We start from the raw sequence: 25,176 nt of genomic DNA, 5'->3' as shown, positions 1-25,176 counted from the left end.
TCTAATTTCTTCTCCAAAGCCATTCCGCAGTATTTTTCTGGAATGCATTAAGCAGCCTGACTGAACAATGTAATCCTAATTAGTTTGCAAACTACGCAGCTCACCTCTGAGGGGGAGTAAAGCCCATGTAAATTAAAGCGAATTGGATCAGGCTGTCCTAGGAATAGTTTACAAGATTAGTGCTGCTGAGCGTGTGATCTCAGAAGTTGCTTGTTGCTTTCGCCCTCCAGTAATAACTTACACGTACATTTCACTGATGGGGAATTGAAAGGTAAAAACATCTTTGGTTTAATATTCCGCGATGGGTTCTTTGCATAATGCAGGAAAGCCCACTTGGTCACCTCCTAAAAGGAGAAGTCGCCACTGTGCATTTGCAGCTCAGCGCTGCGCGAATCGCGGCGTTATCGCACCGCGCGCCAGGCCGGGCTCACGGCGAGCTGAAGGAGCCTCTGTCAAGTCCTGACAGTGATATTCCAGAGTTTCTGTAGTAATTGAATAATCTAAAACTTCCATTTGTGTCCTTGTGGACTAATCTGTAACAGTGTTAAGGGACTGTTATGATAATAATTAAATACAAGTCCTGCATACAAAATTGGTATTCTGCATCTCCATCCCCACAAGGGAGTTTCTCTCTTAATAAGACTTAGATCAAGTTTTACCTTTTTTTTTTTTTTTTTAAGAAATTCATAAAGATTGTCATATTGTACTGAGATAACACACATCTATACATTAGAGAACAAGACATTTCAAACCTACAAGCTTAACGCGCTCATCTTGTTCTCTGATCGCTCCAATCTTAAATCAGTGGTGCCAGACTAAATCAAAACTGATGAACCCGCCTCGCTAACGAACTGGGGCTGCAGAGGGGGGTCCTCACTGTCCAGCAGACAGCACTGCTCCTCTTCCACACAAGTATGGAGATGAGAGGCAGCGCACAAAGCGGTGCTGCTGCTGCTACCACCACTGGATTTCGGTAGGGCAGCAGGTTCATGGCAGCAATTTGGCACAACCGCATCCCAGGCAGCGCTGCTTATGCTCAGAGCGGCTCAGAAGGTCGGAGCTCTGCCTGAAATTCAGCAGAGCCATTTGCTCTAACTTCTCTTCAGGCAATGGGATTTGGAAAGAACAAACCTGTTTTCAATATAGGATAAAGAGCAAGAGCATCTGTGCCAGCCTTTCAAAACACGGGGATATTTCCCACAAAAATACAACCACGCGTTAATTGCAGGAGCAACCAATTTGTATGGATGTGAAATTGATGGACACCTGGAAAGATGCATGGAAAAAGGAGCAGCAAATGCACCAAGCGCCCTGCAGCCCAACCACAACCAATAGCAGCACCAGGCTGCAACTATTTGACAGCTATTTCAACTTACTCCTTATTTATTAGTTAAAATTTTTAATTATGTGAATTGATTAGGAACATATCACCAGGGATCCTAATTAATTAGAATTTTAAAAAGGATCACGGACTGGAGATTTTTAATAGATTCCACAAAGAATTGCACAAAGATGTATATTAAGGGAAAGGCCAAATTAACTTCTTTCTGGTTTATCAAGCATTTTCTAAGAGGATTGTGCACCAGATTAACCAAGTAATATCCAAACCCCTTACTCATAGTGATGCTAAGTGAGGCAGCAGCTTAAGCATTTCAGGCAGTTATCACTTAGCATCTGCTTGATTAATTAGTTTATTCCCCTTCCTAGATTTTCTAGTTTTTCTTTATTGTCCACGCTCACCAAATCCCTCTGCATGGTACGGATGAACACGAAGATCCCAAAGTGCAACTGCTTCCATTTTTTTTCCTTACCCAAATCTGGGACAGATGCAGAAGCCATTCCCTGTATCGAACTCAGAAAGCCATTAGTGGTAAAATCCACTCACACAAAGAACGTTTCAGAATTGGCTGGCCAGTGCTCGTATGGGCCAACGTGTTTTTCCTTTTTACCTAGCAACTGCCGTTCCCAAAACTTGATTTGGACACGATCTGTGTTCTTGGCTGTCTTTGTATTTTTCCATCAGTACGGCCATGATACCTATTTATCTTCTGGCTGCAAGAACAGCGAACGCGATCTGGCAGTGCCACAAGGCAGACAGTTATTTCATGCCCTGTTAAACTCTAATGTGGTTAACAACAATATCATTCCAACTTTTAAAAGGGTCTTTTTTTATTATTTTAAATCTGTTGCCTGCATCCAAGTAAAGAACATCACTTCCAGTTAGGATGGGATCAGAAACATAACAACGTACTCTATCCATGAAGCAGCAGTGCAGGGTGCCCTGAGCTAGGTTAAAATACATCATTCTTTCCAAGTAACATTTTGGGGTCAAGAAAATTAACTTTTTCTACATGGTTCAGAACTCAGATCTGTAGCAATTATTAGATGCAACACTGTCAGCAAAATGAGCAAGCAGGTAGCAACAAGACCTAAGAGTGGGCTGGAGAGAAAAGCACTGCGGTGCAGCAGAGTGGAGCGAACCTGAGCTCATCCTGCAGGGAAACCTGTCCTACAGCCTTCAGAAAACACTGGAATGGTGCACCAGACCCAGACTGTTACTTATTAGCACTCATTTTTGCCTGTTTCAGCTGGAATTAAGTCAGCAAAGCTGAAAGACAAGCGACTGGGACGTACTCAAAGAACAGGAGAGATTTCCACAATGGATCCAGCTCTCCTAGCTCCAAATGTATGCTGGAGTTAACTTTCTGATTGGAACCTGAATCTCTCTTTGGTTGTTCAGGTGGGTTTATTTTCTCCTGACATCAATCACTGCTACCTGAATCAATCACCTGAATGATCAATCTGGATTCTGATACTCCCCTTTTGCTACCTAATGCATAGAATTATGTAGAAATTGTGTTCCACCAGTTTGGGGGCCCGATGAAAATCCCATTAATTGTCCACAGCATTGATGCAGGAACCAGATCCGTGCTTGTGCACTGCGTTACCTGCTGGGAGACCCCTGGCACTGCAGCACAGAGTGAGTCCCACATTTATCACAACAAGGAGGCCCAGGTTCTGCCTATTAGGCTTCACGTTAAGAAGCCTGAAAGACAGGTTGGATTAGAGGGCACAGGTATCTCCTTGGAGGCTAAATATAAAGTACTAAGGGGCTCTTAAAGTGGAGAAAGACATAAGAATGAGTGGCTGAACTCAGACACATTCAAATCAGAAGGAAATCACTATGACCCTTATTTTCTTAAGTGGTGAAAGTGATTGACCACTGAAAGAAACTCCAAATTGGTGCATTCTCTGACCCTTTGTACATTCCATTAAAGGTGTGTTACCTTCTAGAAGCAGCAAAATAGGAATTACTGCACTCAGAGTAGAAGTATTTGACTTCAATGCGGTAGGTGCAGACATACAAGAAGTCAGGTACTAATGGCTGATCACCCTATTTAGAAAAAAAAAGCCATCAGGAAGTGTTCACTGAAGAATGCATATGTGTGGTTGTCAAAGGTTGCTGTCCTACAGCTGAAGTTTGCGGCGCAGGTTTTGGTATTCTGCATTGTTAAAGTTCATGGAACTTAATTAAATCCCGTTCTGCAAACACTAAACAAAAACAAACTACAATTTCTATTATGCTGACTTTTTTTTTGGCTTGTCATAATAAAACATTGTTATTGGATGTAAAAATTATGGAACAAAGTTATGTCTCCCTGGTGTAATATAATGCAATCCATTTAATACTATTTTAAAACCAAAAACCTCATTAAAACAGACAGAATGTAAGAATGACAAATTGCCTAGAAGGGAGCGTGAGCACGGAACGCATTCCATGCACCCAACTGCTGGGAGCAGCGCATGCTGAACGCAGCTCCGCGGATGTGACGCGAGCACAAGGCCGCCGTGCAGCTGCTGCTCCCACCCAGGGTGGGCAGAACCTCGCTGGCCCTTCGGCAGCACCAATTCCTCGCAACGCCACAAACTGTTCTGTGCTGTGCCTGCACAAACGGGTGCAGCCTCAGATCCATAGTGGTGCTCACAGTCTATTAACTACAGAAATCAATACAGCTTATACAAATATATACCCTTACAGCTTCACTATTCATTTGCTGAAATCAGAGCATTTCTGGGTAACACAGCTACACCGTGCTGCCGAACATTTCCTCATCCTTTTTTTGGCCCAAAGGTCGGCATTAACGCAGGGAACAGTCTTGTTGTCTTAAGAACCAACTTTGCATCAGGACTCCAACCACCAGAACACGCAATTCCCATTTAATACAGTAAAAAAATTAAAAACCCTCATTTTTTTAATCCACATCTGCGCATCAGAAGTGATTGATGCGATCCAATAGCTCATTTCTCACACACAGATTGTAAGAGAATGGTTATGTCAAACGATGACATATTTTAGAACAAACAGGCTCGTTCCAGAAACACCGCGTCAGGTGAAATGATCCGTCTGATTTTTTTTGAGTTGCTAAGGAACATCAGTAGAGCAACAGTCTCTTTCAAAACATTCTCTCAAGCAGAGTCTGATTCTGGTCTAAATTCAATAGAAAATCCATTTCTGCACATTCTAAGAGCAACTCTTAATGAGCATATGCAAAACGATGACAATTACTGTGAAAATTACCTGTTTGGTGAGAATCAATCACAAACACACAGCTTCCACGTGAAAAAAATGGGAGAATACTTGCAAAGTTCTCCTACCTCCACTCCTTGGACTTTCAGCTTCATGTGATCCTCTCGGGTGGTTTTCCCATCTTTCCTTTTTTTCCAGCAATACCCATCTTTCCTGTACTTCACCTTCTTCCTATTATACAGGATCATAGAACCATTCTGCGGTCTGCAAACCAGAAACAAAGAATGAGATAAGGCAAAAAACACTCCAAGAGAACTTATGAAACAGCGCGCTGCAGAGCGAGGAAAGTCTCTGTAGAAAAGCAATATTCCATATTTGGCACCTCTTTCTTTTTCACCTTTCGCCGCTTTGAATCAGGTTAACTATGTTTTACAGCCTGCCAAGTTTTACTTTAGAGTCCGGCGTGTAACAAAGTGCCAACGGCTGGTGTAAAAAAGAAGGAAGAAATAAGAATGACGATGACTTTGCAAGGGCTGCTATTCTCGGGCTCAAATACAAACTGAAAATTAGAAGGAAAGAAAAGCGCAGAGATAAAAAGGCATTATTTCTGGGGGGGGAGAAATCTCTGTTCTCAGTGCCTGTGCAGGGTCAGGTCACACCGGTGCCTCTCACACAGCACCAGGAGCTGAAAAGCGTCAGTTCATACATCACTTTCACTGTTTGCACTCAGATCTATGTCAGATGTGGGATAACTCTCTTTTTTGAGCAACGTGACTTTAGAGATGTATGAAAACATTTTCCTCTTAAGAAGCACACTGACACTTTAGGGTATCAGTAAAGAAACACGGACATCTGTCCAGCAGACAGGACTTAACGCCTTCTTGCTGCACTGCATTTCACAGAAGTGCTTTGCCATTTGCTAAGCCAACACACAAAAGGGGCATCTCTGCTGAAATACTAAAAAAATACACTAAAAAGACACCATGCATCACACGCAGACAGCAGCACTGTAGATGCTGCAGAAATTTACAGTGGTACATTAGTCACAGTAATTTTGTTTTAGAACACCAAGAACAGAAAGAAAAACAACATTAGCAGCAGCTGCAATAAACAACTTCCATAGGCAGTCCTTGGCTGGAGACACGCGATAAAGCACAGCTCCTGAACCCACAGACACACAGTGAGCAAACAGGGTCCTTCCTGGGAGAGGGAACCCTCTGTTACACTGCTTTCCCTCAGAGAAACAGCACAACAGTGTGTGACAGTGCGTCACAACAGGCCTTCTGTGTCCACGTACTGCACATTCTTATACATTTATGCATTTATTTCCTCTTCTGGAATTGGGAGGAGAGGCACTTCTATTAAAAAGGTACACTGCCCATACCAGCAAGAGGCTTTGGTGAGGGATGGTGGGACGCCCTTCCCGAGGAACACTTCTGCCTCGTGACCACAGCAGAACAGCAGGAAGTTTAGAAGGCAGTAATGATGGATGCTTTGTTTTGCTGCATCCTTGCCGCTGTGTCACAGAGCGGCTACAGGACGTGTTTGGTTTCTCACTTGCATTCCTATCAGTTCACATGTGGAAGAAGCACCGAGTTTGGATGGGATGCATTCAGAGGCCAACAAACACTACGGGAACTCAGCTCACAAGAAAAGGTGTTTGTGATCACAGGGAAATCTTCATTCGTGGAACCCAAACAAAAACACAGTATTCCCCTCCCCAGACAATCTGCGTAGGATCACAGAATCATTTGAATTGGAAGGGACCCTAAAAGGTCACGTTGTCCCACTCCTGCTACACACAGGACATCCACAGCTCCACCAGTGCTCAGAGCCCTGCAGCCTGACCTTGGCTACGCCCAGGGATGGGGCAGCACCACCTCTCTGGGCCCCCTGTGCTGGTGCCTCAGCACCTCATTGTAAAGAACTTCTTCCTTAAATCCAACCTAAATCTCCCCTCTTTTAGTTGGAAACCATTCCCACTTGCACTATCACAGCAGGGCCTGCTGAAGAGTCTGTCCCCTTCCTTCTTACTGTGTAACAACAGTTTGTGTATCCACAGCCACGTTTAGCAGTGGGAAGCAGAGGGTTTTGTGCCAGCTGATCCTCACAATGAAACGGTCAACCCAACGAATCCAGCCCAGTTATCCGTCTCAGGGAAGCAGCCCGTGAAAGGGGTGGAAATAAATAAATACACGAAATTTAAAAAAGTCCTTTAGATCACAGCCTGTATGGCATGGGTACCTCCATAAGGCTGAAATACAAGCCATCATCAGTACAGAAATAACAGATTTTTTCTTGCATATGCAAACATTTATAACCCTAACCCTACTATAACCTGCAACAGAACCTCAGGCGCTCCCCAGCAACTCATCCTCTCCTCCTCCCTGTAAAGAAGACAGCAAGTCCACCGACTGACTGAGACAAGTCCTACAGCCTGCTTGGAGGTCTTGAACATGTTGACATGGAAGTAAAATACTCCTCATTTTGGATGAGGAGTGGAGAGACCACAAGGTTGAGCTGCGCAACCTTGCTCCTTGCTGGGATTTTGCAAGGCTGAAATCAGTTTTTTGTTCTTTTATTTCTGTGATAAAAAAGAACACAGTCAGAGGTCACTGGAAAACAGTTAACAAAATTTACACAAAATAAAATAAAACACGATAGAACAAAATCTCTTGGAAATCTCTGGAGCTGTCGATTCTGATAGCAGTGTATCAAGGCAGTTTAATGCTCGTGGAAAACAGCTGGTTTCTAAAGATATCTTCATAAAACGAGAGGCAATTCTAACCTGATATACATTGCTGCTATATTTCTCTTCCTGTAGGAAAAAATAGAGAGGGAAGATCTCCTGTGCTTATCTCTCTTGCTCAAGTACAGCCAAGAGCAATAAATTGATGGCTGCTGCGGGACGCGGCAGATCGAGGGCTGATAGCAGCGCTGGGCACACAGCGGGTGCGGAGCTCAGGTCTCCTCTGGAGGTGTTACTGCTAAAGCCAAATACAAAGGCTTCACCTGCACCTCTGCAGAAGGGAGGAAGGAGCTGTAAGCTTGAGCACCAACTGCTCTGCGGCTGTAATTTCCCACCAGTCCGCTCCAGAGGAGTTTGTGAGAAGTCTGCATCTGAAGTAAGGCGGGATCCTGTGCGTGGCATCAGTCACAAAAAGCAACTGCTCTCCTGCGTGCTAAAACTCCACCTGGAACCACAGCAGCAAGAAGCAGAACTGGAATGATAACAGCAATTTGATTAGGAGCTAATCTGCAGCTCCACAGTGCTCTGTTCATGAACGCAGGACAAAACTGAAAATAATCAAAGAGCATTTTAATGGGGCTGTGCAGCTGCCCATCCCCAGCACCCGCGGCCCTCAGGCTGCCCCAGAGCTGAGTGGCAGAGCAGCAGGGAAGGGCTGGAGCTCACAGCAGGGCACTGCGCTGCCACAGCCGGTGCAATTATTGCTGGTCCCACTGTGTGGAGCTTGCAGGATAGCCTACTTGCTGATGGCCCAAAATAGCACCAAGCACGCAACGAGAGAAGGCTCTGTTACAACTTTGAATTTCCTTCTTTTATGAGTCTGTGGCATTTAAAAGCTGCCTGATCTCTATTTAGGTTGCTTGTTTGTGGCCTGGGGGAAGGAGGGAAAAGGACAGGAAGAATAATTGCAGAGCAGAGAGCCTTTTGTCTTAAGTATTGATGAGATTTGAGATGCTTCCCTCTCTCCTCCTGTTATTTACCACCACGGCTCTCAGATAAATGGGCACAGCAGTAGAAGAGCTATTTTTGCCCAAGTTGTTCCTGCTACAGCCCGGAAAGAGACACCAGATTCCACGCCAGGCTTATTTTCAAGTGTGTCCCCCTGGGCTCTGCAGGGATCCCCAGCACGGGGCCGAACGAAGCTGCGTGCGCCTTCTTCCGCCCCCCAGCCCCATTTGGAGGGGTTTTTGTTTGGTTCTTTTAATCAAGTTATTTGCTGGGATAATGAAAATCTAAAGCGGCTCATCTTGTTGTGAGCGTGGAACAGACACAAGGAGAGAGCAAAGAGAAAACAAATTAAGGTTAAGATATTTCGGTCAGCTGATGCTTCATATCCGCCTCTCCGCTGTGCTCGTAAATTAAAGCCCCCGCGGCCCAAATGACCGCGATGTTCCCCTAATCATGTTACTGCAATATTAATAAGGCTGCTCAATGCAACTAGTTCCCTCTAAATTGTCCATAAAGATTTGGTAAATGTCAGACATATCATTTAATGAAAACTATGTTTTACTGCCGAGGGAGCTCCGGTTGCCAAAAGGGAATTGCAGATATTGCAGCAACAAAAGAGAGCTTTTTTTCCTCCGGATGACAGGAAAAAACCCTTCCCCTAGAAGGCCCACTGCTCTAAAACTGATTTTTATTGTGTCATCCCATCTTTATTTCAACTGCCTGGAGGTGTTCAAGGCCAGGTCAGATGAGGCCCTGGGCAGCCTGGGATAGCGTTAAATGTGGAGGTTGGCAGCCCCACCTGCAGGAGAGGGGGGTTGAAGCTCGATGGTCCTTGAGGTCCCTTCCAACTCAAGCCATTCTATGATCCTCTGATATGATTCTATGATATCTAAAGCCGCTCTGTTCTTTACAACAAAACCCACAAAAGAAAGTCTGAAGCCCATCAGGGCCAAAAGCAGTGGGCGCCCACAGCTGCGCAGCTCTGCAGAGCAGAAATGGCCTCAGATGAGCAGTGCTGCATGAGGTCCAGGCGGGTCCCACCAGCACTGAGAGGCAAAGAGGTCATAAGGAACACTCTGTTACACTGAAAAAAAATCCTCTCAAAATATTCTCCTCAAGTTAATTAAACCAAAGAGGGAGGGCTGAGCTACGATACTCCTGGGAAATCACACACCTGTCTGAATACACTAAGAAAAATAGCGTGCGGCCAGTGCGGGGCGTTTTAAAATAACATAGAATGTATGTAATAACATCTGAAAAGAATGATGCAGTCCGCTAATTCCCTCATCCGGTACTCTGTCAATTTGCTTAAAAGCATCATCTATTTCAGTTCATGTCGCCGGGTCGCTTTGCTTTGCTGGGAATCACATCCAGTCTGTTCCAAACCCTTGGGTTCCAAACCCCATGGCCTCCTGAAGCTCGTCCACCAGCAGCATCAACACTCACTGCCTGTTGGGAGGTGGGCAGGGGAAGGAACAGCCAGTGTGAGCACAGAGAACCTACATGGAAGGATGGCTGAGATCGTGGGTGGAGAGAAGTGCCAACAGCGAGCGCTCCCAGCGCCTCCCATTCCAGTTACAGCCACGGCACACAGAAACCCGGGCAGGCACATTTTTATCTTGGAGAGCTCTGCTCCATCTGGGTGCCATCAAACCTTCCAGATGATGGGTTTCAAATAAACTTTCTATTAATTTCTTTTCTCTGCTATGTGCAGCATTTAAAGCCCTTATATCACAGCTCCTACTTGCAGGGTAGGAGAGACACATGGTGACTGTCAGCTGCGATTCCTTCTGACTGACATCAAGTTTTAGAAAGGCCTCATCTCCCGTTTCTTGTTTTAACAGGGAAAAAATCTGATGACAGAAGTTATTTCTCCCCTGAGAAATGCTGCTCTGCAAGTCTTCATTTGCCTTGACATTTCTCCTCCACCGTACCAATGGCTCACCGGGAGTCTGAAGTCCAAACTGAAAGCTGAAAGAGGAATCTCCATCTGAGCACATCCCCAAGCTGAGATGGTTAGCGTGGCTTTGGGGGAATTCCAAATCATGTCTGAAATTTGCCTGACCTTTGAACTCTTCACTTACGAAATAAAAACTTTGGAAGAGATGTTCTTACCCACATGGGAACAGATGCAAATCCAACAAAAATGCAAACACACCGGATTTTTTCTCCTGAGCATTAAATATAATCTGTACTTAAGATAAAAGTGAATTTATCTGATATCTGCAAAATGTAAGAGGTTAAAGTCTAAAATAACAGGTTTAGCAATTTTATCCAGAGTTGCAGTTAATGCAATGACTAATCCCATCAAGGGGACATTAATTGGTGTCTAGATGCTCCTTTTCATAGCAGCAGTAGGCCATAAAACTTAATCCTTACCTCCTCTTTCCAGCATGTAGCCTCAGCGTTCATCAATAAAACTAATGCTGTTCATTAAGTATGAGAGTAATTACCTACGGCTCTAACCAAACGCGAGTGAACGGGCACACACCAGTATGAAGGCATCACCAGACTGTTTATGGGCGGCCAAGTAAAGCACCTCCATCAGAACAGGATACATGCTGGGAACTGAAACAAACTGCAGCCACAGAAGCCCTGGCCCAACAAACTGCAGAAGCACTGGGCCGCACAGCCCAGCCGTGTGCCAGCTCCAGGCAGGCTCAAGGTCCTGCCATGCTCTCACTCAATCATAGGATGGCTCGGGTTGGAGGGGACCTTAAAGACCATCCCGTTTGAAACCCCTGCCGTGGGCTGGGGTCCCACCAGGCGAGGCTGCCCAGGGCCCCAGCCAACCTGGCTTTGAGCACCTCCAGGGATGGGGCACCCATCCTCCCCCCACACCTCCATCTGGATGCCATCCTTCCTCAGTCCACACCGTAGGGCACTTTGCATTAGGAAACAGTGCTCTGGGAAAATGCTGACAGCCAAACTCTTACTCAGAGCAATTTTTTTTTTTTTTTCAGGAAACAATTTCTATGTGCCATTATGATCTTAAATGGCCCAAAATATCGAACATTAAGAACCTCTCAAAGGCTAGAAATGCAGAAACAGGCAGCTGCACTGCCAGAACCTGCACTGGCAATACTGCAAAATATCCCACATCACCACAACTTGTTCTTCTGCCTCCATTTATCAGACATGCTTCGTGACTCAAATATCTGCATCTCAGGACCATAAACATATCAACAAAAAGAAAATAAACATCTACTGAAGAAATGCTTCATTAAAGAGCTTGAAAGAATTTCCAGGGAGGCTATAGGTTAAGCGTTATTTTAAATCACCTCGGTACACAGGGTGGTTTGATGTACTTTGCTCGTATAAATATATGCCATATTGATTGGGAGCACTGGTCTATGCTTTCCAAATTAGCTCTGCAGAAGAGCAGCCTCATTCAAAACCCTTTATGCCAGAGGAAGAACTTCCATTAGCTTCATGGATTTTGGAGTCCAAACAGAGCCTTTGGCTCACAGCACTCCCCATGTAAATACAGACTCTATTAGACCTTGCCTAGGGTGCAGCTTCAGAATATCTAAGTGGCACAGTTGCACCAGTTCCACTTGGCTTGTTAGACAGAGTTAAATATGATTCTCCAAACTTTTCCTGTTGGGATAGCAGAGCAGAGCAGAGTTATCTGACACACACAGACAAAGCTACAACCAACCCACTGAAGTTTCTCACTCTCCTCTATCTCCAAATAAAAGACAGAACTGAGGCTCTGAGGTTCATTAGCTGGAAATTCACGCTTAGAAATTAATGTACTGCAAACGAATCTATACAAAAAAGAATTAATAAGGAAGAGTTCCATTACTGGGCGGCTTTTTATTGTCTGCTGGTCAGGAGTTTCAACTTTTCAGAATCATGGAACCACAGAATATCCCAAGCTGGAAGGGACCCACAAGGATCACTGCATCCAACTCCTGGCAACTGGGCTACGTGTTCTCAGAAGGGGCCATGATCCCCCAAAACGGGGCCAGAAGCCCTCACAGTGCCTCGATGTTCCACACCATGCTGCAGTACACCCCGCCATGCCCTCCTTACTGCTGAAATCACGTCTGGTATTTCTTCTGGTCAATAATGGCAATACCCCTCATGCACACGGTTTGTATAATATGACATGACAGAGGAGCTCTTTTCTTTTTACCACAGCAGCAAGCCAGAATTTGTTTTTAGTACCTTTTCATTCGGCTCACTAAACAGGAATATGCTTCTGGAAACTGCTGTCCCAGAGCTCTATCTGTAGTTCAAGCTGCAGGCTAACAACCGTATTTGGAATCTTTTTTTCTTTCAATAAAGTGATAATTCATATGCTGATGGTTTGAAACTCTATCCCAGATTTGGAAAAAAAAATCAGAAACAATTTTTATGAACTTCTCAGTATGCCAAGCAATTGAAACCTCCTTGTAACAGTATAGGAAAAAAGCTAGAATATTAAAATTGTCATTAAGTGAAATGCATATGAAATGCTAAAAAGTCTTTTGGAAAATTATTTCTTGATATAATGATGTGCTATAGACCTAAATCTTAGTACAAGGCATGAAGAAGGATGGCTGAATCAACTTTGTCCATTTAAATATAATTTTAAAAGAATTGGTGTTTATCTCTTTCTTGCTCAAGAACCTTTATCAATCTTGTTAGCCCTCATTTAGTTCTTATTCCTTGCTCCTATGGGGATGCTGCTTGATTTACTGAGAATTACTTCTTACAACTCATGAATGCTTTAAGCTGTTTCCATATTAATCATCCCAATTCTGTTGTTGTGCTGAGGGGAGCCCATCTCATCTATATTTCCAAATGCACCTATGGGGTTTCCAGAACTCCTTGGTGTTAACAGTTATTCTGTGTTATTGATTGCTCTCTTGTTGGACACAAATCACAACGCCAAAGACCTACAGCTCTGATTTGGTCAGAAATATTGTATGACAGTCAAACTCGCAGCGATGCTGCCAACGACCACCTCCTAACATTGTGAAAAGCACGACTGCTCTGCAGGAAGGTCAGCAGGAGTTGAGCCTTGCAATATTTGCTAAGTTATTTCTGTCTACGTGAGCATCCATGTGTTTGCACATTTTAAAGACAACATGCATTTGCATGCCCTTAAAATTAGCACCCAGGAAGATGTGCTCAGGCACATCTGTCTGCCTTCGCTCCCTTCACTCTTTAGCATGAAAAAGGATCTCTTCTCCCCCACAACCGCAGCTCCCGTACTGGCACCGAATCGCTGCTCCTCTACAGACAGGACCGTCACCCCACCACAGGTTCCTCATGCTCACACCTCTCACGACTGCAGCTGCTCTTGAACACCTCGCTGGGGTGGCCCACCTTCCGAGCTCCATTCCTGCAGCTCTGACTGCGCGTGGCTGAACGCCCCTGGGAGCCCCTCCTGTCTTTCAGATTAACCTCGAGAAGGTAATCTATTTATTCATATCAATTTAGTTCCATCAATTAATGATGACAAAGCAATTAACTAGAATGCCAGACAGTAAAAAATAACCACATAATGCCTTCTTCGGAGGAAACCTATTATGTAATCCCAGTCGGTCTTCATTAACACGGAGTATTCCAGTAAAAGGTAGTAATCTGGTTATGGCCTGTGAAATATGGAGATCCATACAGTAATTTTTCAGAATTAAGAGTAAGGTATTTTTAGCAAATGGAAAGGAAACATTTCTGCGCTGCTCCCGCAAACCTTTTCCAGATGAAGGAGCGGCGCAGCACTGCTCAGGGAAGCAGCGGGGTCACCGTCCCTGGAGGTGTTTAAGGCAGATGCAGTAGTAAGGGACATGGGTCAGTGGGCAGTATTGGTGGTAAGTGGACGATTGAACTGGATGACCTTAGAGGTCTCTTCCAGCCTTAACGAGTTGATGGATCCATAATGTAACACAGTGGTGCCGCGCAGGCTGTGTGCCATCACCAGCGATGCGTTAAGTTGGTCACAGGGCTCAGAGGATCCCCTGACAGCTCACCTCCCCACTGCCTGCTCCCTCGGCCACGCGGAGAGCCGGGCTGTGCCCAGGTCCTCCCTCCGTCCAGCACTCAGCACCTGCCAACACGAAGGAACCCTCAGATCTCACCACCACGGCCCTCAGAGACACCAGCGCTCCTTTTTATGCTGATACACAAATACGAATGCAGTCAACCATTTCCCAAACACACCAAGCTGTTAAGCATCCTTGACTTAAAGTTTATAATAAACTAACTTTCTAAAAAAAACCTTGAATTCCTCCGGGACTTTGTTTACAATGCAACTCAATTATTGTTTTATTCGGATGGTTATCGTTTCTTATACCTTCTCAGCTCATCCCATTTCTGAATTTAATTACTTTGCGGTATTTTTAGTTGAGATAAAATTACATGTTTTCAGATTAATTTAGCTGGAGCTGACTTTTAATAATAGCAAATCCTTTTTCCATCGCACCCTAATTTGAGATCATCTAAATGAGTGCGAATCTCTTTTTAAAACCCCACGTCACACCCACATGGCAAGCTGCAATCACAATTTCAAAGCCTCGTGCAGCATGCCAGACATCTAAGGGTAAATGTTGGCTGACTCTTTAATTAAAGACCCACTGTTTGGCTCTTTCCTCTGTTATTTTCTCAGCTCACGCTGACAGCGAGCAGTCAGGTGATTGCTGTTCCCTACACGCTGGCACCAGAAGCGCTGCTAAAAAAGGCACAAGGCAGGTTTGAAAACACCGACCAAAACAGTTTGTGCTCCCCTGCCAAAAGCAGCATCTCTCTGGTGTCCGGTCACTGCACCGTCCTCCCAGGAGCGCCCTTGCTGGGATCGTGCAGCACGCGTGTGAGCCAGCACTGCCATCTCGTCCTTTTTGTTTCAGTAAGAAAGGTCTGATTAAAAAGCAACGAGAGAAAAAAAGAAAAAGAAAATGCAGCCCCGTGTACGCATACGTTGTGAAATTTATGGAAATAATTAAGAAATAATTAAGAAATTTAATTATGATTTTCATTCAGGGGAAAAAGTCTCTCGTGAATACTTTCTTTAACCATAGTTACGTATTCCAGAGCATTTTCATTTAAAGCTCTGCAGAATTAAACTACCCTGAGGACAGCATGGACCCTACACCGCATGGGACCTTGAGGAGTTTCTGCGATAACAGAGCAAAACTGCTCCGTAAGGCTCTGGCATTCGGGGATCCACAACAGAAAATCGCGGTGACGCTCTGACAGAATCGTATCACGGAACCAGAGGATGGCTGAGGTTGAAGGGGACCTTAAGGCCCCCCCAGATCATACCCTATGCCATGCCCGAGTGCTCCCAGCAGCTCAGGCTGCTCAGAACACATCCGTGGCCTAGGGCACCTCCAGGGATGAGGCATCTCTGCTGTCTCAGCGGCAGAACTCAGTCAAACTGCAGCTCTCCTGAGGTTCTGTGCAATGTTGAGCAAACTGAAACCTCCCTGAAATACTGTAAACACCATCTTTAATTTCAGCACAGGATTTTGGGGAGGAAGATGGTGGGAATGTTTTACTGCCAGGGATGGAAGGGCACACACAATTTATTCACTCACATTGCAACTGAGCGTTCTGAATAGCAGGGAGTTTGCTTTTTTCATGAATATAAAACACTCCCATTACAACCCATGTTTCCACGCTGCAAACACTGTCAGACTGAGGAGTTCAGGTATTCATTTGCATCTGTCCCATCCAGCACAGAGAGCCGCGCTGCAGTAATGACCGCGATGGAACATCTCTGCACCCACCCAAACCCGTTTCAAGTGCAGATGAGATGACCTTCGTGCTCACCCAATTTCTTTTCAATTGCCTTGAATGCAATATGCAGATCTGAGAACCAAGATATGAGCTCTGCCACTTTTCAAACCGCTCAGAATCACAAATCCACAATGCAGAGCACCAGGAAGCAGCTCTAACCGAACCCAAAAGCCAAAATCCACCTGCCCATTAAGTTTTGCTGCTTTACATGCTCAGGGCCCCGTCTCCATCCCCACCACCTCTTGCACAGCCTCCCTTATCCCGAGGTCACATCTAAGTACCGCTTCTAATTTTTCCCACTTCTGATGGCATCACAACGCCATTGGGATGTAATGCATTTATTATGAGGACTCTTCACCAGTGAGTATTAAAACTTGGGAAAGTGACTTTGCAAATTACCAAACAGTCACCGAGCTAATGAAGCAGGACTTTTAAAGTGACGGAGAAATAAGTCCTACATTATAAGATGGCAATCTATTGTGTGAAGAGAGATTTGGCTCAGAGCGAAAACGCTCCGCAGCGTGAGAAATGCTAATCCATACCGAATCAGGCAACAGAGATGAAATAGGAAACAGATTTACTTCTGATGAAGGATGGCTTAGGGAAGAAATAACTTGATAGATAATAATAATAAAAAAAGTAGCAATGCTTCGTGTGTCATACTTTTACTTTCTTTCGAAACCAAATTGCTTCAAGGAAACTCAGTGATGGTTCACAAAATCCTGGCAGAACTTTGCTCCGATTCAGACGGAACTTTTGAAGTTGCCAAACGAAAACATTGCAACGAGTGGCTCCTCAGCAGCAGCAACAACCAGAGTTAATCACTAAAAACAGATTTAAAAAAATCCAAAATGCACGGCTTGCTTATTGGTTTGGATGTCACAAGGCCGCTCAGCAGAAACATAGCAGGGAAGCGGCACTAAAAGCAACAAAACAAAGGCAATAACTCCTCCTCTAACACAACATCGCTCCCATGGAGCAGAAAAAAAGAGGCAGCCAAACCTTCATCTCTCAGAGCGCTTCTCTGCAACAGAGAAGGTGAGGATTACAGAAACAGAAAAGCATCAGCGGAGGGAAGGGAAGCACCAAACCGCTGCTTCTGCTGCAGAGCACCAGCAATGTGCCGAGCCAACACAGGGCACGAGCCAGCCGGAGCGGCTGCGCGGTGCAGGCAGTGCCCTGCTGGGCCAGCACGGCGTCCCCTCCCTGCGATGCCACACGGATGGTTTTTAGGAGCTTCCCTCTGAATATTGCATAATAGAACTAAGAAAGCGGGACAATGAAAAAACAACCTGCCTCTCGGCCATGTTTCATCTGAGCGTTTCATGACCAGGACAATGTGTTGTTCAGTGAAGCAAATCCTCCCTTACACACAAACTGTTTTCCTGGTAACCGGTCCAACAGTTTCAACCTTTCTCAGCTGCTCACAAATCCTGTTACACAGCAAAGATTTGTACCATAGCTTTAATTTACTTACTGTAAATAAATTCAGCGACTTGGCCAGATCATTTAATGAGTCACCCGGGATACCAGAGGGGCCAGAAAATTGTAATCCTTATTCCAACAGCATGAGGTAAAGCTGTGTGTTATAACCTAAGGTAATGCACCACTAATAACGTCGTACAATTTCAAATAAAACCTTTAAAATCTACTCGGCGTTAATGTCACCTTGGAGTTTAAATCACGGAGAGCAATTAATAGCAGAATGATGTTAGTTTATAAAATTAAGAACTCAAAACATTCCTAAATCAGAGCTCCAGCAGCCACCTGCCAGGAGCCATGCCAGGAGCACGGCTGGCTCTGCGTGGTTCTCCCAGCTCAGTGCGCCCTCGTTCAATGCGAACGCCGCCAAGCAGCGAGCAATGAGGGCTGCCAGCTTTCTGCCAACGTCCCGCACAAAAGAAATCATTTCTGGAAACTGCTCGATGAATTCCTGTGTGCCCTGCGTGCTTCTCTACAAAACGCCCGGCCAACGCCGCAAAGAGAGGCAACCCTCACAGCACCGCAGCTCCATTCATTTCCATGGCAGGCACCTTTAATCATTCTGTAACTGCTCTTTAATGAAGTTGCTTTTTCAACGTTCCAGCTCAGCCAAGCCGCCTCCAAAGGACGACGTGACACGCAGGCTCAGCAGCGGCCATGCGAAGCTGTGCCCAACCTGAGCATCCCATGGATGTGCTCAGGATGGAGGCTGTGCTCAGCACCTCAGTGCCAGGAGCTGCCCAGCCCTGGCTGGGGAACTCTGGTCTCCACACACGCGGGATCCTTGAACTGAACTCAAGTCCTTCCAACACCACTGCCTGAGCCCTTTGTAGGAGAGCACAGACCACCATCCCACCCCGCCTCCTAGCACTGTTTAACACAGCCTGCTTTGTCCAGGCTGCAGCCAGAATTCTGATGACACCTCAGATAAGGGGATGCAATAGATGCTCCCAGACGTGCTTAGAAAGAAGTTTTGTTCCTCTTAATTGAGAGAACCTTTACACATTTTCTTATCACTTAACCTCCTTTATTTGTATCTGTGTAAATCAAGTCGTAATATCCTGTTTGCTCAGCATGGCAGCAAAGAGCAAAAGGAAACACAGGAGGCTTTTCAGCTAGTGAGAAAGTTAAGTAAAATATAGGGAACATGCCGCAAACACAAAACAAAGTCAATTAATTCATTTGTCACAGAGTGAGAGCCCTGCATAATCTGCCCTTTGAGCAGTTTATTTTAGCTAATTGCTTATCCAGCAAGAAGATCTCCACTGCACAACCCCATTTGCTGCACTGGAGGCTCAGCAGATGAGAAGCAAATGGTCACTGTCCAGAGGGCACAGAGACGACAGCAGGTGGATTCTCCTATGCACCACTTTGATCCTCAAACCAACAAATGACACCAGCTAAATGGGAGCACCACAGGAGGTAGCATTCCCCCCCCTCCAGGACAAGCAGAGCAAGGGGTGCTTCCTGCAGGATGCATGTGGAAGACTTCACCTCCGCCCATCTCTGCTGCTGCGTTCGCCCATCAAACAATTTCTCTTATAAATACTGTGTTCTTCTGTCATCTGTCCTACTTCCCCACCAGCGTTAGATGAAGTGCGGGCAAAAGCAAACGACTTCATACAACATTTGCCAACTCCTCCTTTTTCTCAGGGCTGCTGAAGAGCAAGATGAACGTAGAACTGTCAGCCCTGCTAAGAGTCTTCCAGCCAGCAGAAAGATGGAACAAGTACAGATGTTATTAGTCTCATTAAAATTTTGTAAATTAAACAGCGAGCGTAACAGCCTTATTTGTCTTAATTTAGCTCATCATTGACATTATAACATAAATACAGAAACATCACTATGGCCAATTCATTCTTACTGGCAGCAGCAGTCGGGGGCACCCTGACGAAGTGCGATGCAGCACTGCCAGGAGCAGAGCTGGAGGGGGCAGAACGGCCCCATGGCTCCCCGCCAGCACCAGCAACCTTGTACTGCACACAGCAACGTTAAATGAGGCCAGAAAAAAACAACAGAACACACCAACAGTGCACACTGGCACAGTTTGGCTCCCCAGCAGAAAGGCATGACAGCTTTGACAGACTCGATAGATTTTACTATTCATTTTGTAAAAATGCCAAGCGTGTAAGAAGTAAACAAGACACCCTAGGCTGACACGCCAGGGAAGACTGAGAAGTCAGTGCTTTCCAGGTAAGCAGAGTCAACTTCAGGCACGCTGGCCAGGTCTGGGCAGTGAGCAGTCCCCCAGGAGCTGCCTGCAGACCCGCTGCTCGCAGGCTGTTGGGGCTGCTGGTTCAGAAGTCACCCAAAGAGACAACAGTATTTCTTGTAGGAAAGATTCAACTTATCGGTTCCTTGGGGAGGCTTACGATGGGCTTTTACTGCTGTTTTATTTCCCTCAGAATCAATAGAAAACAATAATCCTACAGCTAAACATAAATCACATTGCAAAACTTGGTGAACGGTCACGTGCGGTGCCTTGGGAGCAGGCATTTCATTTAATTCCAGAACCAGCACAGTTCACGATCTGCAGACTCGTGTTCTGCAGCCGACCGGAGCTGTGGGGCTCTGCTGCCCCGCTCGTAGCCCCGAGGTGTTGGGGAAGTTTGTCCTCCGTGAAGCCCATCCACCCCAGCCTGCTCTGGGACACAGCCAACGGCCTCAGCCCGCAGCGCCGTGCTGCACAGCGGCACCCCAGCACGGGGCAGCTGCTCGGCAGGCACCGCCCCACAGGGCAGCAGGAAACGCTTAACTTCACCAACAAACTTCTGCCAGAAGCAGTGCCAAAAGCTCGCAGAAGAGCCACGTAATTTAACATTCTGACAGTAAATTACAGGAAACAAAAAGGCGCGGGGAAAGTTATCTGAGGATGTTAGATTTAAGGTACATTTTTAATTAAAATAAAAAGACCAAAGCTGTGATGCAGTATCATAAAGCAGATAATTTTACAGCTGGATGATCTCCCTCCGATGTAGTGGAAAACCATTTTTAAGTGACATAAAGTTTAACATAGCGGTACATCTGCCTACCCACCAGATTCTACATGGAATTTAAAATTTAATTATTTTCAAGTATTGTTGCAGCGCAAGAACGTCAGCCAAGTGTAACTCCGTGAGAACCTCTGCCAGATTTCTGTAAATCTACGTTTCTCAGGACTGAAAAATAATCATCTTAAGATGATTTGGTAATGAATTATCAGTACCATTAAGCAAATCCTGGGGGTTACAGGACTATTAGTGGCATCCCTTCCTATCAGCCTCCTTGCAAGTAGCCAGACCCTGCGAGCAGCAGCTGTGCTGCATCTTGGTTTGTTACAGACATGGAGTTCCCACAGCAGTTTCCTGTAAATACAAGCAGGGGAATGTACAGACACTGCAGAACCAATCTATACCTGCAGGAAAATATATAAAGCCACAGGGAAACAGAGTATCACACACATCATAGTCAATGGATGCAGCACAGAAAAGCAACAGCAGAGGAAATGGAAAAATGTGCCCTCAAGTACCTGATGGTGATATCACGAAGAGGGCAGTAATGAGTTTTGTTAGAAGGGAGGATTTCTTCTCAGGAAGAGCGGTGGGGCAGCGGCACAGGCTGCCCAGGCGGTGGTGGGCACCCATCCCTGCGGGTGTTCAAGGGCAGGTGTGGTGCTGGGGGACGTGGGTTAGTGGGCAGCAATGGTGGTGGATGGATGGTTGGACTGCATGAACTTAGAGCATTTTTCCAACCCAAACAGTTGATGATTCTATGAATACGATGTTGAACAACCCATGAGAGGACTGTGGGACTTTAGAACAGATTTCTTAAAAAACAACAACAACCTGAGCTAAAATCATCAGCCTCAAGAGAAATTCTAACGGCGTACAGAGTAGCAAGCAAGCGGACGCCAAGATGGATGAGGCAGCACTGAAGACTCTGAGTGCAACATGGGTGCAGCGCAGCGAGCGCGGCTGCACGAGTTCCTCCTGCAGCACAGAGGGCTGCACAGCTGGGGCACCCGCTCATCAGTCATTGTCCATTAGCCGAATAATTAAAGCCTACAGCGCTGCTTACTTTGCTGATTGTATCCACAATTGTCTGGAACAAATAGGCAGTTGGCAATTTGGAAGCAACACGTCTAAAATAAAGAATGCCGTCTTAAAAACAAATTCACACAGAGAATTCCTCCCGGGAGCCGGGGTGAGCGCAGGACGCGGCTCCTGGGGACAAGGCCTTCGTCAGGAATCAACACCACGTTCCAGGCCCAGTGGTTACCTCATGATGTTCAACTTCAGGGTTTTGCCCACCAGTGGCAAATCAAAACCAATGAGAGCCACCGCAGCACAGCCAGCCCAAACACACAGACGCCTCCAGCACGGGACAGACGCCCTACGCACCCCTTCTCACAACTGTCTTTTTCTACAGCCCCACTCACGCCATTATAACACTGGAAAATCTTTCCATTTAAATGCAAAACAGATGCAACACCGTTAACATGCTCAAAGGAAGCGATGCAGAAGCATTGTCTCCACAGGTAAACACAGCAGGTGACAGTCACTTGTTTTAGCTCCCCACATTCCCATTAAATATTTGTAAACCACTGTTATGAGCCTACAGCCCATAGTGGTGGTTCTTTCCTCAGAGCAGCAGCCAACCTCCGAGCTCCAGCAGAGCCCGCGCTGCCAGCAGGGCTGCAGGATCCCTGTTCCTCTGCAAGGAACAAAGCAGGAACCCACCAAGGAAACACAAAGAGCGCTTCCATCTGCACAGGCAGCAGCACGGACCTCACCACCGAATACACAGCTCCTATAAAACATTGATTCCCCCAGCAGGCGGGGTAGAACATGAATCCAAAGTCCTGCAGAGATCCCACACGCAGTGGAGAACGCACAGCAAACAGAAAGGGAAAAGGAGACATCTGCAAGGTGGTCTCAGCTGTGGTTATGTCCACAGGTCTCAGCTCCACCATGGATCACCTCAGTTATGGCATCCTCCTTGGCTTCAACATCAGGAAGAGCAAGGCAAATGCACGCTGGGCTGCAAACGTCACCCTTCCTGCTGCTTCTCTGGCAACACCAGTGAAAAAGCCTATGATTGCACCTGATCATCTCAGCTGTAAAAGCACGTTTTTCCACAAGCTCAAAGAGAAAAGGAAGAAAACAACCAGAAGCTGAAGCTAGTGCCTCACAACTGGGAGAAAAGAAGCCGTCTGCTACTCAGGCACACAAGAATTGAAAATAGAAACTCCTGGCTTGAGGGATGAACCTTCTGGGAGGAAAAAAAGGAACAATTACACCTTTCTGTAAATATCCACTGAGACCACAACCCATTGAGAGGAAGCAGCACAGGAGATCACAAGCACAGCAGCGTGCATGGGAACAGCACATCTGTCAAACACACCAGCTACCTGCTTAGCAAATGATTCCTCGTTCCACACGAAGATAAAGCCGACTCATTACCTACGCGCGCTCTTATTCAGCACAAAAATGAGTCTCTGCAGTGAGCTGCTCATCTTCTGACAAACACGGTTTGTTATACAAATCAATTTGTATTCTTCAAGTCTGAGTAGCAGGTCCTTCATTATGCACAGCTCCCCTCCATCAAGTTCCCTGGCTGTTCCTCAAACACTTCTAGAATTTTAGCATGCACTTACTAATACACCCGAGTGCAGTTGAAATCATGCTACCCTGATGATAAATATCACACTGTAACGCTGCTCCTGTCTGAAAAGGGAAGGATCCACATTCCCGACACACAACATGTCTTTCCCCTTGGAATTTAAATCCCAGTGCCAGGCTTCCTGGAGGAAAAGAGTCTTTGTCAATAAATAATCCCATAAATATTTTGTTTTTAATCAGCCGGTATTCGCGGGCCATTGGGATGCAACAAGCAGCCTCAGATGCTCTCCCTGTGTGTTGTTTTTGATGCAGAGAATGTATTGGAGAAGTGAGAGGATATCATTAAAGGTTAATTATGAGCAACTTAAAGGTTATTTTTGCATGTCTCACCTCCTGGACAAAAGATGCTTCTTTACTACGGTACCAGAATATCAATTAAGTCATCGAGCATTTAAAAGAGGACAAAGGTTTTAACTTTGTTACTTTCCAACACAGTATGAACCAATACTGCTTCCCTGGTCCTTCTGCAGCCCTCACATATTGCACAGGCAAAGCACCTCCAAAACCATCCCTACTTCTCGATGCCCTTCAACCTAGAAGCAAGGTACATAAACGTGTCAGGCAGTCTGGTTCTGGCCACCAGGAGACCAAAACAAAATCTCTTTTTATACATTTTTAATCTTCCTCCTGCTTTGAGCAGGACAATAAGCAGCCGCTGTCTTACTCAGCTCACAGTCCATTAAGCCCAGACCACAGAGTCCAGCATGGGGACTCAGCCTTTGAAACCACAACCAACCTCGTGCTCCCCACTGTATTTTATCAAGAAAGAATCAGAGCCTGGCCAAATTCTGAATGCCAGTTTTGTCTGAAAAGAAGAGCTACGTGTTTTCATGGACCGTATCTATCGATGGGACAGGCTTACCAAAGGCTGGGCTGAAGGCAGACAGCAGTTTGCAAATAACTCAATCACTGTAAGATAATTGCTTTTCCTGATGAGCCCGCGTTTTCCAGTGTTCAGCATCCATGGCAGGAGGAGCAATGCTGCAGGTCTGCAGCGCTGTCCTTCGCAGCGATGCCACTCTCCTGAGTTCCCAGTTAAATATTAAGTGAGACAAGTTCTCCAGTAGCACCAGCATTCACCTGCTATCCTACCTGAATAATTCATGGCAAGCATTTAAATGAAATACTTAGAGGGTGAACAGATCTGGGCCATGCATTCTGAAGGCTACCAGCAATTTTGCTATTAGGTCATTTTAAAACAAAAGGAATGAGCTGTTGAAAGAATTAATTATTGGCTTCTCAACTCTCCTGGACCACAGGGGCTAAAAATCTATACAAATCAATGCCTATTAAAACCATCCCCATACAGTTTATCCTCTTCAGGGAGGGAAAAAAAGAAGTAGGAAATACTGAGCAGTAAGAAGAAAGTGTTTAGAGTCATGAAATCTTTAAAGTGTAAAAAGAGATGTGCCATATTTAGCAGGGATTATGTCAAGCAGCATCCCAAGCTAGAAAAAGCTGACAGCTCACACATTTCCTTTCATGGAGGAAAAATAGGTCATACAGGACCCCAAACATGTAAACAGAACTGTCAGCAACATGAGCAGAAAGCACAGAACTTCAGCGTCAGGCATTGGGAAGGTTGAGAACCGCACATACTATGGAACGTATGAGCTGTGTAAGCGAGGGAGGACCTTCGAAGTGTGTGTGGGATCTCAAAAATGAGTTTGAGTACTGTTATTTCTGTGAATGAGAACAGGAGATCAGACATCCTGGAACCACTCACAAATACTGTGCTGTTGGCTTCATGGGACCTCCAGCCACTGTGTAACGCACGCTGCTGCACCACCTGCAGCCTCAGGAGGCATCTCCATTCCATTCCATTCCATTCCATTCCATTCTGCTTATCCCCTCCAGGACACCACAGCAGCAAAAATAAACACATAAATCAGTAAATAAATGCCATGATGACACTTCTAAAGGACTTCTCAAGACCTGAAGAGCTTTTCACCAATTGCATCGAGCCTCAGAGCCAGGGAATTCCAGGTCTTTGCTCCAACAGTTCACTCATGAGCTGTCAAAAAATAGATGCAAACTACAACAGAGACTGCTGCCTCTTATTGCACAGCTGAAAGATCAGG

The 25,176-nt window shown here is 45.7% G+C and overlaps 1 protein-coding gene across 2 annotated transcripts in view; it reads right to left on the bottom strand.

Moving 5' to 3' along the window:
- CAMTA1 (calmodulin binding transcription activator 1) overlaps window positions 1–25,176 on the bottom strand; it is a gene marked incomplete at both ends in the record, with an annotated part of 208,992 nt that overhangs the window by 130,743 nt on the left and 53,073 nt on the right. For both annotated transcript variants that reach the window (XM_079545499.1, XM_079545500.1), the window contains one exon: window positions 4,657–4,792. In XM_079545499.1, coding sequence (XP_079401625.1) covers window positions 4,657–4,792 — 136 coding nt within the window. The remainder of the gene's footprint in view (window positions 1–4,656; window positions 4,793–25,176) is intronic.

Source organism: Tetrao urogallus, assembly GCF_951394365.1.
Source record: "Tetrao urogallus genome assembly, chromosome: 21".
In the NCBI taxonomy this organism is placed as follows: Eukaryota; Metazoa; Chordata; class Aves; order Galliformes; family Phasianidae; genus Tetrao; species Tetrao urogallus.
Note: the sequence above shows the minus strand (reverse complement) of the source record. Positions and strands in the feature narration are given on the sequence as shown.